Genomic DNA, 15,370 nt, shown 5'->3' on the forward strand with positions numbered 1-15,370 from the left:
CGCGACAATATAAATCTATACAAACGACTAAAATATATTTCTTTTATTGAAAACGTGAAAACTTATACCCAAACTATGACATAATGACCAGGCGATCACTTATACAAGAAAGCGAATCCATGGGATCAAAACCTCACCCCAACCACAATTTTTTTTTTTAAGGACTATTCCATAAAATCGTGACGTTAGATGACAAAAATTAAAATTTTAAAATTTTATATTTCTATATTCAAAATTTCAATAAATTGAAATTAAATGCGATGTGTGTTACGGTGTTGGCCAACATGTTGCGAACATCATAATATAACTAAATTTAAAAAAATGTTATGGTACAATTTTACTGATGGATTTGTATTAGAATTTTTGATTTTAATAGTGTTTATCATTATCATGTAATATGAATTAATATTAATCAGTAATCACACACACGGCTAAGTTATAAGTCGTTTATATATTGTTGCGTTCATTTTATTATTTTAATTAATAATCGTGCATTTTTTTAAATTATTTTAAAATGATTTAATATCACGAAAGATTCTAATTTTGAATGGAAAGATTAACAAAAATTTAGTTCACTCAAAAAAATATCCTAGGTTTGTGACAAATCGAATTTGCATTTTAAAAATCCACAGAGATAAGAAGTATAATCATTTAATTGTATCTATCAAAAAACGACATAACCAGCAAATAGAATAAAATGTGTTTTCATTTGGTAAAATTATAGAAACTAGGCAAACAAATTATTACAGTGTAGGTAAGTTATTAAAAAGTAACATATATTCTAATTTATATAAATATTTGAAGCTGATTAATCATTTACTTATTAAATTAGTTTTTAGTGTTTACCTTATTTTTTTCTAGTAATATTAAAGCAAAAGAAAAAAACCTTTAACAAACCAATATAATGTTCTTTATATTTCTATAATTTATAATTTTCAATTACTACAATTGATTAAGTGAACTAAAGTACCTTCAGTTTTTTTCTCGTAGAAAACGAATGATCGAGCTAATATGTATGATTTAAAATGCAATTCAAAAAATAATGGATATTTATAAATATCAAGTTATTTCACGATGACTTGATATTGTTTAATCATTTTATAGAGCGAATTAAATAAATGTAATTATTTTATGTAATTAAGTCAACAAAGTAATTATTTTTATTGAATACTGTTTTCTTAACATTAAATATACCAAAATATTTAACTTCCCAGTTACCATTATTTATCTTCTCAAACTTTAAAATATGTGTTACCAATAATAGATTATGTTTAAGAAAAAAAACTTTATATAAATTTAAATTAATCGAAGTATAATATAATAATAATTTGTTGTTTATTGTGTAGTATAATATTTAAAGTATATCAAATAAACTGTTTGCAAAACTATAATTTATCTGAATTTAATATCAAATTAATTAGCATAATATTTACCTAATCTGTAATTCGAGGCACCTACTTATGGATAAGGTATATAATTTTAAGCTAACCTTGTACATTATTTTACAATGCTTATATATTTATATATTATATAATAATATACACGATAAGTGTATTAATTATTTATTCTAGTGCTAAAAATAGCTTCGGTTCATTATTCAGAATATCCTGTAAGTTTCAAACTGCAATATTGCTTTTAATTTGGTATAATAATAATCTGTGTTCAATAAATATAAAATATAATTTTTATAAAAATACGTGTATACTAAGAACTGTATAATAAATCTAGTATGTTAATATAAGTATACACAATCATATTTTTATTTTGTTTTTAAATAAATATTTTATTATTTAAATCAATTATACAAAATATAAAAATTATTTTAATAATAAAAAAATAACTGTTGGTAATTTATATTATTGATTAATAAGTATAAATCACTAATATAGAAATGTATTATTCATAATTGTAACCTCAAATGTTTATTGTTCAGTCAACGAAAAACAAATAAAATAAGATTGATAATTTACTCAAAAATATATCATTACTATTAAACAAATATAATTAAATCAATTTAAATCAGTTGGGTTCGTTATTCGATTTAGTAATAAAAACGAAAATGGTAATAATTATAAATAATATTTTAAGTTTTCAAATGTATTAAAACGAAAAAAAAGTATATCAATCACAGAAAAACCAACCACTTCAAACGATATTTCGATGAAAATTAATCAAGTCCATCACATTATGGTAAGTTAGGTTCTAAACAAGTTAATCATTTTCCCTTTTGCAATCATTAATGAACCGACCAATTTTCTTTACACGGTGAAGACTTATTGAACTCTATGGTTAAATTGTATTTTAAGTTAGGTTATTATTATTATTATTATTATTATTATTTTATATTGCGAAGTTGGACAAATTTACATTATTTAAATGAAAAGAACTGAAATATTTACGCCCTAGAGAACATGCTCGTAAGATTTAAAAATTCAATAATTCCACTTATAAATTTATTATTAGTGATGTTGTACGACAGGGTATAGATATTTACTATTTTCGTACACGAACTGTTTTTAAATTCAATATCGTTAATGTACCGAACACATAAATATATAATTATATTTACCTTACCTATGTATTACCTATCTACATTACTATAATGTAGGACAAACGTCGACTGCAATGTATATTATCTTACCTACAATATGTTTGATTAGTGCCTTCGTCATACACGTTATCAAATCTTAAATCGTTATCATTTGGATGCAAACAAACTAAGATTCTTGTTTAAAATGTATACAAAATAAATTATTAAAAATTTTGTTTGTTAAAACAATTTAAAACAGTTTAGAGCAGTTTTTTACATTTTTCTTTTGTATTTAGTTGTTTTAAAATACTATAACTTACGAATTTATTTTATTTTATATACATTTTAAATGTGTACTTAGGTTTTGTTAGGATACAAAATGGAAATTTGATAAGAATTGCTAACGTATGTGACGTCAAATCAAAATAAAAAACTAGTTCTTACTGTTTTATCATGTAGAAATTAAATTAATAAATCAATAATCATTTTATCAACACATTTTTCTGTTCAATAAAAATAAAAAGAGAATATCACGTTATTATATGTCTATCAGCGTATTATAGCATATTATCGCATAGGTACACCGCCGATTGCTCGTTTCATGGTTCATGTGATATGAATATGTAATTTTACAAACGAAAAATAAAGTATTTCACGAGTTCATGACAGACTGAAGATATTTAGTTTACAGTTGGATTTTACGATGTAATATAAATACAATATTTCTGATAGGCTGTGGCAAGTTAATTTCAAATAGATAGATTTAAAATTAGCTCCTCTCCCTATCCTTGTGAGTCCTCGAGAAAAATTATTTGAAAATTGTAAAATATTTTTGAATCTCATTTTATGATTGATTTAAATTATGTTTAAACCATAATAACTGTGCATTTATATCCATATATTTGAATACCAATTTGAGAGGGTGGACTTAGCCTCTCTATGGATGCTTAATTCTTATGTCCATTTATAACTCAACCCCGATTCCACATGTATGATATACGACGTGGATATAATAATATATTATTAAGTACAATAGACCAAATTTTTATAATTGTTTTTTTTATTGGTCTAACAACTACATTGGCATCTGAGACCATCAGTGTGTGTACTATCAATTACAAAGACATTTTAATTGGATAGTTAACAATAGTTATTGGTTATAGATAAATATATTATATATAGGTACATTAAGTTTAATTACAATTAGAAAACTTCGACTCTTCTAAAGAACTTTAAGATATTAATGTTGGACAGTGGACCCAATACCTGTCCGGGTTGATGAGGAGTGTTACCCGAATTGTTTAAACGTACAGTGTACACATAACTGGCAAAATATATACTTACACAAGTACTGTAACGTTATCGGCGCACTTGACAACTCAAACAAATACAATCTTCGTCCGGACGACGACATGCATTCGCGGTTTGCTCAGTTTCGTGCCATCAATTATACCGAAATGGAATTTCACTTAAAAGCCGCAAGCATTCACAGTTATTATAACATATTATTTTGCGCATTCAAAAACAATACCTATATTAATACCCCCTTGTCTGTTCGTTAATGCCACTTAAGTTTCCTCAAATAAATGTTGAAAACTATTATTTTCGCCATAGAATATATTATTACGTGACTTCATAAAGTAGATACATAAACATAATGCCAAACATGTTAATCTAATACTCGTGACGGAGAAGGCAGAATAAAATAATATCGAGTAAATTTTCGGTAAGTACACATTTTTTTACAATATTATTATTAAACGATACTAAAAGCAACTAATTTAAAAAAAAAATGTAATATTTAACTATAAAAAAGTAAATTACCGAGACGCGTTAATTTTAACGTCGTTAACGATTGCAGTATATTATTATTTTAATATGTACATCATATATTAATAATCATAATGTATATAGAAATTATATCATATTTTAGTTACCACTTTTGTGTCTAGTTTGGTTTGAATATTAAATTGTGTGCATAATTAACACGTATTTAGACTACTAAATCACGATACATAGCATTTTTGAAAAATGCTCTATAACACTCTTAACATTTGGAATTTATAAGAACAGTATTATTATTTATCAATTATTTATTATTGTTGTTTTCACTGCGTTGTTAATCAAAATTTTTCGAGAAATTAAAAATAAACCTTATTACAATATAACAATACGTGTATACTACTGTGTAGCCAGGATTTTAAAATGGGGGGAAGCAAACACAAAATACTAAAAAAAACATAATCAACAATTTATAATAACAGTGAATTTTATATTAAGTTGATACAGCCGATGGGGGGCATGACCCACTACCCCCCCCACCACACACATACATGGCTACGCCACTGGTGTATAATAACAATGTAAGTTATAGTCATTAACCGCTTATAATTAGTCATTATTTTAAGTGTGTATAGGTACGTATAATTATCGTAAGTGGACTTGGGCTTTTATATTCTATTGTAACTTTTTAAGCCGATCCTTTTTTAATGACGACGGGGGTAAGAAATCCATAGTCAAGACTGAACATTAGCTTAAAACCGTGATTATTCAGACGGATAATGCATCACCCGTATTTGGAAATAATAATCCAATACTCCGTTATAGCGATTGATTCTACTTACCTATGACGTATTGCTCGATATTAGTATACTATATTACGTAAAGTTTAAGATTTACCATGGCGTAGTTTATTGGTTGCGTGGACGTGACCGCAACCTGAGTCGCGGTCTCCCCCTGGTCCACGATGCTATCCGACCGCTCGGTAGTCGTCAACAACGAGCTCAAGTGTGCTATGTATGTAGTGGCCAACCTCAACGTGTCTAACTTAGACAGTTTGGTGTCGGCCGGCACCCATGGCAGTGTCGTCTTGAGTCGGCCGAACGCCTTGCTCAGCACACGCATCCTAGCCCTCTCCCTCGCGTTGGCTGCGTTCCTAGGACAACCGTCCTCCAGCAAGTCCCGTTGCTGCTGTTGATGTTGTTGTTCCAACCACCAGTCCGGTCTGCGTCTGCCCATGTCACATCTGCAACAATAAACGATTGAATAAACTGTTTAACTAATTGCAGTAGCAATTTTACGAGTAAAGTTTTCTTTTTTTTATGAGAAGCGACAGAGGTGGTATTTTACACTCATCATGGCCGCCAATGTTTTGTACACTACGGTGTTATGTTTGTATTAATTACTATAGAATAAATGAAATTTAAAATGTGTTTAACACTATATTTCAAAAACATAGTAGTACCCCTCTTCTTTTTTTATAAAATACGAATAAACGATTAAATTTTCACTTTTTTAAATCGAAACTCAGCATTTTCTAAATAGTATGAAGTGATCGATCACTAAATAAATGTTTAATATACGTATTACATTGAGAACCCAATCACGCGTTTTCGCCATTGAAATTTAAAACATATGCGTTTAATAGTACAAATATACATTCGTTATCAGTGTTGTTTTCTATTCCTACAACTAAATACGTGTCCTTTTTTGATATAATACAATAATTCAGAACGTCATTTTTTCAAAATGGAACATTTTTGCATTCTTTGGGGACAGTGGTACACTTAGCTTGAAAATAGAACTGTTCTACCCAAAGCAGGACGTATAGTTACATTAAACATAGAACGTCACACACACACATATTATATATATAATCAACCTAATTTGCTATCCTATCTACGCAGAACTTATACTTTCATTACGAGTGACAGTAGTGACAGTAAAATTCACTACTATATAGTCTTATTACACCGTCCCAATCTACGTTAATCACCCGTATAGAATACATACCTACAAATGCCGTTTTTGTTAGGAAATACAAACATAAGACGTTCACTAGAAATAATACACTATAATAAGTATACAAGTTTTAAATTTAAATCAAAATTAAAAAAAACGATTTTTTATATTGCACTTATACTCCATTTTTTTTAAATTTTATCCGCGTTCTACAAAACCATTGAATGGTGTGCATGCCAGTAATTTATAGTTTAATAATGTTTCCCATTTCCTATTACACTTTCATCATATGAGTCACAAAACACGTACATTCAATTAAGTTGTTGAAATACTATACTATACAGTGTATACTATATAAATTAAAACGTTGATGCGCATTCAATTGTCAATAATTCGCTATACTCATCTATCATCTATGATGGTCTAATATACGCCCAAAATGAAATATTCTTCAAACATTATTTTAAAAAAGTAGAAAACAACGCGTTTTCTATTAGTCATAATATTTTTTATAAAATCTTTTGATACAAGGAATTAGTCATTTTAAAAAAAAAATTAAAACATATTATTTAGATTTTTTTATAAAATATGTAGTTTTTTTTGTTTATAATATAATATTAGGTAAACAGTTTTTTGTGGCTTAAACATTTCAACAGATCACTCCACATAATTAAAATCGACAAATTAATGATTTAAGAAAAAAGGATTGTATCATGTCATAAGTAATTATCAAATACATATATTTATTACACACCATACTTAGATAAAATATGATATAAGGAAATATTTTTAAAATTTATTAAATAAATTATACCACAGATAATCATTTATACGAAATTTCTATTGTAATTATGTACGTTATTACACTAATGACAATGCATTTGTAAACAGAAAGAATTTCTGATATGTATGATAATATTTTTGTTATAATATGGACATGTGGTACCTAGTAATAGATAAACTATTTATTATTCTCATAAAAATAATCGAAAACCATTCTTAAATTATATGCCTATGTACTATAAAAAGAACAATAACAAAAACAACGAATTTAAAACCCAAAGAAGTAAAATATTATATCTTTATACATACAGATAAATTTTAATAAACACGCGATTTGTATTTTAAACTCTGATTCGTTTAAATACCACTTTATAATTCTACATAATTAATTTTAAATATTTTTTAAAATTGTTATGAGTAAATTATAATGTTCGCTAAACGTAATTTATGCTACATATTTTACACCATCAATCATAATATAACACATAGTATTTACAGCTAGGAAATTACATTAAACGTGTACTTGAATAAATACAAATACTAAATACATCATAATTCATAAGTATAACTATATAAGACTAAAGACTAGGTATTATGCCCCATAAATAAGCAAATGAGGTATAGATATTAAAAAAGTATTATTTGGAACATAATCAAAATATCTATAATAATCGATCGTCAGTGTCCGTTAGAAAATTTTTAATGAAACTGTCATTTACTCTAAATTAATCCAGGCGAAATGACTGAAAAATAATAGAATTATTTATGTCGAAAATAAACTACGCAAGTTAAACAAGTGTGTTTTAAATAAATGAATAATAATCTTTTGTCCGATTCTATTCTTCTGAAAATAAATTATTCATAATAATCGTTCTCGCAAAATGTTTTTGAAAGGGAAAAACAGTATAAACGGTTAAAATATGTATTATTTAATTATTATTTACTGTATACCATTTAAATATTTTTTCTCGTGTTAATTTTCCGGATATTTTTACATTTAAATACCTATTTATTCTTCAAATATTATATTCATGCGTAAATATTTTTTTACTAAAAAAATAAGATAAAACTGAAGTTACTGTACAACTAGGAACCAGTTTAAATTATGATTTATTACTAAAAAATATCTTTAGGTATTATAGGTAAGTATTGCATATTTGCATATCGTTTTTCACAAAAACGCATACTCCGTTTAAGCAGTCATTTCAATACACCATCATACATACTCAACCGTCACTTTATTATACATTTCACTGCTGGGTTCAACTTCGACGCATATTTTAGTAAAATTACTATATCGCAATACTTGTACAGAGATAACTACTGACGTAGTAGGCAATATGGCATAATTTATTGAGTGGCTAAGTCGGGTCGACCGCGACCCGTGAATTGCATAAAGGCCAGCGAGTACGGTGCAGTATAAAAGGGATGCCGATGGATTTTCGGGAAAAAAATAATGTAACACAAAGATCGACTCGCGGCACAAGCGCGATCCAACCGTCAAAAAGAAAGAATATTGAGATATTAATTGTTATTAATTACCTGCAATAACAATAACTAGAATGAAAAAAGATTAATAGGCGGGATAGGTATATATATATAGGCGTGATTGATTATGATGGCGACTAATTGCTCACTGACGAGAAAAAAATGTATTTTCGCCGCCGTGCGACAATGCCGCGCAGTGTAACACGTGTGCAGTTGTATTCCACTCTCTTTATGGCCCCGAGACCGTTTTGTTTACGGTAAACCGTGTGAACCCTTTCTTCTTTCGACATCCGTTTGCACGCGTTTACAGCGTTTCACGTCCACTGCAAAGTCACTGCGTATAAGCGCAATTTCACCGTAAAACACTACACCTTTACGCCATATTATACAACAGTATATACCTGCAGAGACTATATACATACACAGGTATCGCCGATTTACCTGTACCTATAAAAATATGATATAAATCTCGATACGAATGCCGATAAAATATATCACTGTAGAAACGTGCACCGCGCGTATCCCATGTTTGGCGTACCTACTATATTCTATAAAAGTATAAACACGCGCGGTGCGATGTATTATGCAAAACTAGTTTTTCAACCGAACCGCCGCTGCACCCGATCATAATAATAATAATAATAACAATATGTGAACGCGTAATATTCATTTTGAGTTTCATGTGATATTTATTATTCGGATGTACATTTTCTATAGAATCGCTATAACGACCGTTTGCTAAAATGTTCAACGCCTGCGGAATACGAAATTGAATACGATTCCAACAAGAGCTCAAGATTATGCAATTTATATTTACATAATCAATAATATCTATTATAAAAATATAGATCACAATATACGTTTCGGTAAAAAATGTTTTTTTAAACATAAATTGTGTTATTCACATATTTTAGAGACTTGAACATCGTTACGTAATATTTTTCTCGATTTTTTAGAAAATAAAAATACATATCGCTCTATATTAAACATTAGCTAATTGATACCGACGTGTTGTCAATGTACAGTATATAGTTTTTGTAACTATTGCAGCTATGTTTGTGTTTGATATCGAACTCGATAGAATACTGAAAAAGTCAACAAAGACGAACAAACAAAATTATTTTTACTGATTGTCTTTCATTAAAATATAACGTTTACAATGCCGCTGTAAGTCTTGAAAAATTATTAATCGTGTTTTTTTTATAAGTTTGTTTTTACGACAGTAATGCGTTTTCAGAATTATTTGTTGATAAAATATTTGTTTCCTTCCCTGGTAGTTCCCCTATGATTTGTCACTGATGTAATTTTCTCCGATGTGAAAGTTGTTCGACTGGTAAATGAACAGAAGATAAGTAGTTCTCAAACAAAATAATGTTATATAAATTAATTAAATGTTAAAAAAAACTTGCATTGACAATATTATTTGAAAAATTATGTTTTTGATATACAATTTACTTTTGTTTATATTATTAATTTTCAGCAATATTACCATAGTATAGCGTGCTTAAATGTGTATGAATCAATTATTATACTAACTGTGTATAATCTATATATCAAACACCAATGAAATTGAGAATAAACTGGAATATTGTATTCCTACGGAAGTATGGACTAAATGCATAGAATTTATTATTTTGATAGGTTATTGAGAAAATTCCATTGAATTACATCAATACCATTTATAACATACTATTTATCACTTGCTTACAATTTTTGAAGTCTCGCATTCCGTTAAACTCCCTTTTAAAATATTATTCGATTTAAATCTTTAGGTACGATAGAAATTGATGACGATTTTATGTACATTGATTATCTGAAATCGAGTTTGTATATATATATTTTAAACTTTGATACTTTAGGATTAGGATAATTTAGGTATACATTATATTATTATAAAACGTCAGTTATTATAAGATGTTAAAGTTCAGTTTATATTATTTTAAGCTATTCATATTTTTAAGGACCTAATTGTAATATTTTTTATTATTTGAAGTATTTGAACGTAAGCCAAAAATAAAATGTTTAACATTTTATTCTAAAAATCATTGAAAATCTGACCTTCAGATTAACAGTAAACTGAAAGATTTAAAAATATATAAGAATATATTATATTCTATTAATTTTTTTTTAGCATAATTTGATCACGATTTATTTGTTGAACTATTATAAATAATTTTTTTTTAAATTTTGCCTATATTAAAAATACTATTTAACCGTGCAACTTATAATATGTGACAGAATTTCTCAGTATTAAGAGCACGTTACAAAATGTACGTTCAGAAGAATTTGTTTAACTCCTGTATGCTTAATATTACAGTAAATTTATCTATTATCAGATTTAAAATTAAGTATATTGTGTAATGAACCTTACAGATTTTTCCTATATTTTAATTTTAAAGCTAACTATGAACTTTTTTATTAATTTCTTACAATATAATCTAAATCTATTACAAATAGAACAATAAGTGAAAGTTACGATCGATTATATATCTTTACAATTTGATGATGAAATACGCTTTGACAGCTATACAAACATTTTAAAATTCTAATTTGTTTGTGCATTTTAAAATGTTCATAAATCGCTTTAGGATTAAAATATAAAAAAAAACTTGTAAGGTTCACTAGATAATATTTTTACTTTTAGATTAAATAATAGATAAATTTTTAAGTAAATAATGAGTACCTATGATACTAAAATATAAAAATACTCATAACTTGCTTAAAAAAATATCGTAAAAAACCTACAGGTGATAACGGATAATATTCTTACTTTTATCTTTAATAATAGGTCAATTTACATCAAGTTAACAACACAAAATCGATTCTATTGAAAACTATTTGCTATTTTACACGTTAGTGAGATGGAGACAACACTTGTGAATTTACTATCATCTTAAGTGTATAATACACATTACTCATTATATTTATAGTGTATACATCAGTACATGACAATATATTATATTTCAGTCACCTAGTGTAAAATGTAAAATTGTGAGTTTAGAATATACCTATTTTAAGTAGTATCACATTATTCTATTAAGCAATCACATCGTTGAAAATAAATATAATTTATAACTACAGTCAATCTTCAGATTTTTTTTCTACGAACCATCTTATATTATTATAACTTTATGTAGACATGTGACTCATGGAAATATCGTACAAATTTATCATAAGTCATAAAGTATCTAACAATGTATAAGATATTATTATAATATTATGATATTGTAAATATTATTTTTATTATTATTTATATGTTAACGTAAAATAACAAAATCATTAATGTAAACATTAAAAGCTAGCAATGAATATATTTATATATATATTATACACTATGTAGTATGTATACACTAAATATACAATTTTATTATATTTAAAACTCAAGTTTTGCATTAAACAACCAACAAATTAATTACTCTGTTGGTAGTGTTCAAACTTATCGGATGTAGAGACCTATTAGTTTTGTATAATATTTTCGTGAGTATGTTGGGTTTATTCTTACGTAATACTTTCAATAATTATTTTTTTTATTTTTCGCAGAAACTTCACGTTTCACCCTTCATTATACAATTTCAGTGTTAAGTATATTAATTAATATTAAAAATATAAGTATGAAACTTGAAATAAATAAAAATAAGTATATTTTGTATCATTTTTTTTTTTTTTTTAATTTGATAAAAATATATTTACAATCTATAACCACTTCAAATCAAAAAGAAAATTAGATAATTTATATTATATACAACACAATTAATAACGGGATAATATGACAAAGGAGATTCTATTTTGTGATAAGCACCTATGCTAATTTATGTTTTAAATTTCAGTACTTTAATTTTATTCTAAGGATACATTTTTGTATTTAAAATAATTCTTACTAAATTAACAACCAATTTAATTCATACACAGTCCTTATAACAGTAATAATAATTCAAATAGGTATGTAATGATTCTAACGATATAGGTTATTTTAACCTAACGAACTTTATTTCATTAATAATTAATTATTACACCTATATTATTATATAGTAGATAATTTTACACAGTTATTTTCTTGTGTGTTAATGTGTTATTCGTAACAAAATTATGTTACATGTAAAATTATAAAACATATTTATTATTAGATTTCAATCAGTTCGTTTGAATAATGTAATATTTTACAGTTTTATATTTTATTATTAGTCATCTTGATTTAGATATAAAATCATTTAAATTACGATATTATTTGTGTACCTAAATGATTATGTTACTTACTTTTATATATTAAACATTTTTACCGATACGATTTTGCATATCACGAAATAAATCGTATTAATAATATTTCTTGTTCTAATAAATATAATAATAAGTACATAATACGCGTTTATAATGTTTATATTCGTGTAAAAAAATATATATTATATCTTACGTTTCATGGTCATTCCTTTCGCGAATATGTTTATAACATATAAATCTAGCTAACACAAAATAAGTAAAATAAAAAATAGATTTTATAGTGTTTAATAATATAGTAGAAGTACCTACACACTTAATATTTTATATACTTGCATGTATATCATACAATTTAAATAATACTATACACCGTATCTTTCGTCATAAACATAAACAAGTTGTTTCACACAAACAAATTAATAATTATGTATTAATTATATTAAGAAAAATATTATGCAATTATGATATTGTAATTTCCTTACTAAATAGCAATATAAAATAATGTCTTTTGTCAATTTTGAATTTAAATTAACTTACAGTATTGTTTTTGTGTAAGATACTCACAAGTTGGAACGCCAATAGTTACGTTGTTACTTAATAATAAATTATTTGTATCCATGTATGTATAATAATACTTATTATATTTTACATCAAATAAATAATAACATATTTCATTTTTAAAACTTGAAAAGCATTAAAAAAAAAGTTAGCTAAAACTATATTATTAGTACAAAATATTGTATTTTCGTACAATTGAATACACTTACAATGAATTTTCCGCTCGGCATCCAGCAGTAAAATTAAAGTCATTCAGGGTTCAAAAGAGGCTCACGCTACTAAAAATAAGATGTTTCCGATTTAATGTAATGGGTGGAGTCTTGGTAGGTTCTTTAAAAATTGTCCACCAATAGAACATGGTTAGAGGAGGATTTTGTTCGTTTTAAATAGATATCAACCCTGCAATATACTAGACGAGTTTATTTTTATCCACATGTGTATGTTAACAGTAAACCGAAGGGCTCCCCACAAAAGAATGTTGTAGTTCAAATGCAAATGTACCAATGGGAAACGTGATAAAACGGATACACTACACCGGATAAATATGAAATAAAAATACCAAAAATAAATAAATTAAAAATCACCAAAAATTAAGCACAATAATGTGAACTATGATATTTAATTAATAGTTTTTAGACGGAATAAGTTTTTAAAATATGCGTGTGACTGAAATATTACTATGACTATCGTCTGTCTTATGCAGTAATGATTTATAGTAGTACTTAAATAATGCATTTGTATGGCTATTAACATATTATAAACAAAAGAATTACGACCGTAAAGTCTGTATACAACGTTATCAACGTTGCTGTTCTAATTCACACGCAACTTGTTTATGGTCTTTGTTGATTTTTCTTGTTGAACATGTATTAAACCAATACTTACCTATTGGTTAAAAATTAAATGTTTTTACCTAACACATAGTTGTATTATAATATACAGTTTACAACACATATAATATATATATAGAACAATTTATTTTAAATTATAAATTCTCTATAATTAAAAATATGTTGTGTTGTTTATAAGCATATTGTATTAATGTATTATTGATTCATTCATATTATGGTAAAATACATTGTGTGATAAATACTAGTATGCCTGTCGCTTATACTACTATACTAGTAGTTATATGGCATATACGTAATCAAACGCAGATCAAACCATAAAAATAAGAATATAAATTTACGGTTCAATAATCAAACATAATGATAATAGCCCGTGGTATAGATACATACATGGGCGCCGGTGATAAATTTAGCAGGGAAGGGTATAATAAAATTAAACACCAAAAAGTGCATTAAAAAAAGCTTATTCTTTGCAAACTACAAAAAAAGATAAAAAGAAAAAACCTCATTAAAAAAAAATAATCTTTACTAAAGTCGAAGTATTGATGAAATGTTTATTTATATAATATTAAATATTACAATTTTCAATATTATATTTGAAGTTCGGGAGAAAACGGCAAATGCTTCGTCTGCCGGGCATATAAAAAAGAGCACAATTGCATGTAGCAAATGTTTCATCATTTTCTCAGTTAGCAGATTGATATGGACATGTGAATAATAATAAATACGTTTATATTCGGTATTCGGTTTCATAACTAAATAGTTAACAATTTTTATATCTATGAACATTTTTCCAACCCAAAATATATTACGGACAAGCTTAAATTATACTGTTTTCGTTCAGGGTCTCTAATTTCAAGTAGGTATAACATAATATAAGAAATCCATGTCTTTATATATATATATATATATATATATATAGTAACAATATAATATGATTACGTGCATAGAATCAGTATACCTTATAAACGACCGAGGATTATATAAATTGGGTAAACAAAAATGTAATCGACTCGAAGTCGATTTCAATAAGTCATAATATCAGTGATATAATAACCACTCGCCTCACGGCGTATAATTTAACGCGATCGGCCAACACAACCACATCGACGAACCGAATAAGGGTGGTGATTTCTCGACAAGTAAATACGCTGCGACGAGTGTCTACGTCTATATACTACCCCTCGCCATCCACTCAACCCTACAAGAT

The 15,370-nt window shown here is 26.5% G+C and overlaps 1 protein-coding gene across 3 annotated transcripts in view; it reads right to left on the reverse strand.

The window, feature by feature from the left end:
* Positions 1–13,601, reverse strand: part of LOC113553886 (protein atonal homolog 7-like) — a 37,827-nt gene extending 24,226 nt beyond the window's left edge. The window contains exons 1-2 of one of the 3 annotated variants that reach the window (XM_026957448.1): positions 13,292–13,451; positions 5,210–5,555 (exon numbers count right to left, since the gene is read on the reverse strand). In XM_026957448.1, the coding sequence (XP_026813249.1) occupies positions 5,210–5,548 (339 nt within the window). In that variant the 5' untranslated portion in view covers positions 5,549–5,555; positions 13,292–13,451. Of the gene's footprint in view, positions 1–5,209; positions 5,556–13,291; positions 13,467–13,521 lie in introns of those variants that run through there. The other 2 variants (XM_026957446.1, XM_026957449.1) reach the window with 2 other exon arrangements.
* Between the last annotated feature and the right edge of the window lie 1,769 nt (positions 13,602–15,370).

The sequence above is a fragment of the Rhopalosiphum maidis genome, chromosome 2, assembly GCF_003676215.2.
Source record: "Rhopalosiphum maidis isolate BTI-1 chromosome 2, ASM367621v3, whole genome shotgun sequence".
Classification (NCBI taxonomy): Eukaryota; Metazoa; Arthropoda; class Insecta; order Hemiptera; family Aphididae; genus Rhopalosiphum; species Rhopalosiphum maidis.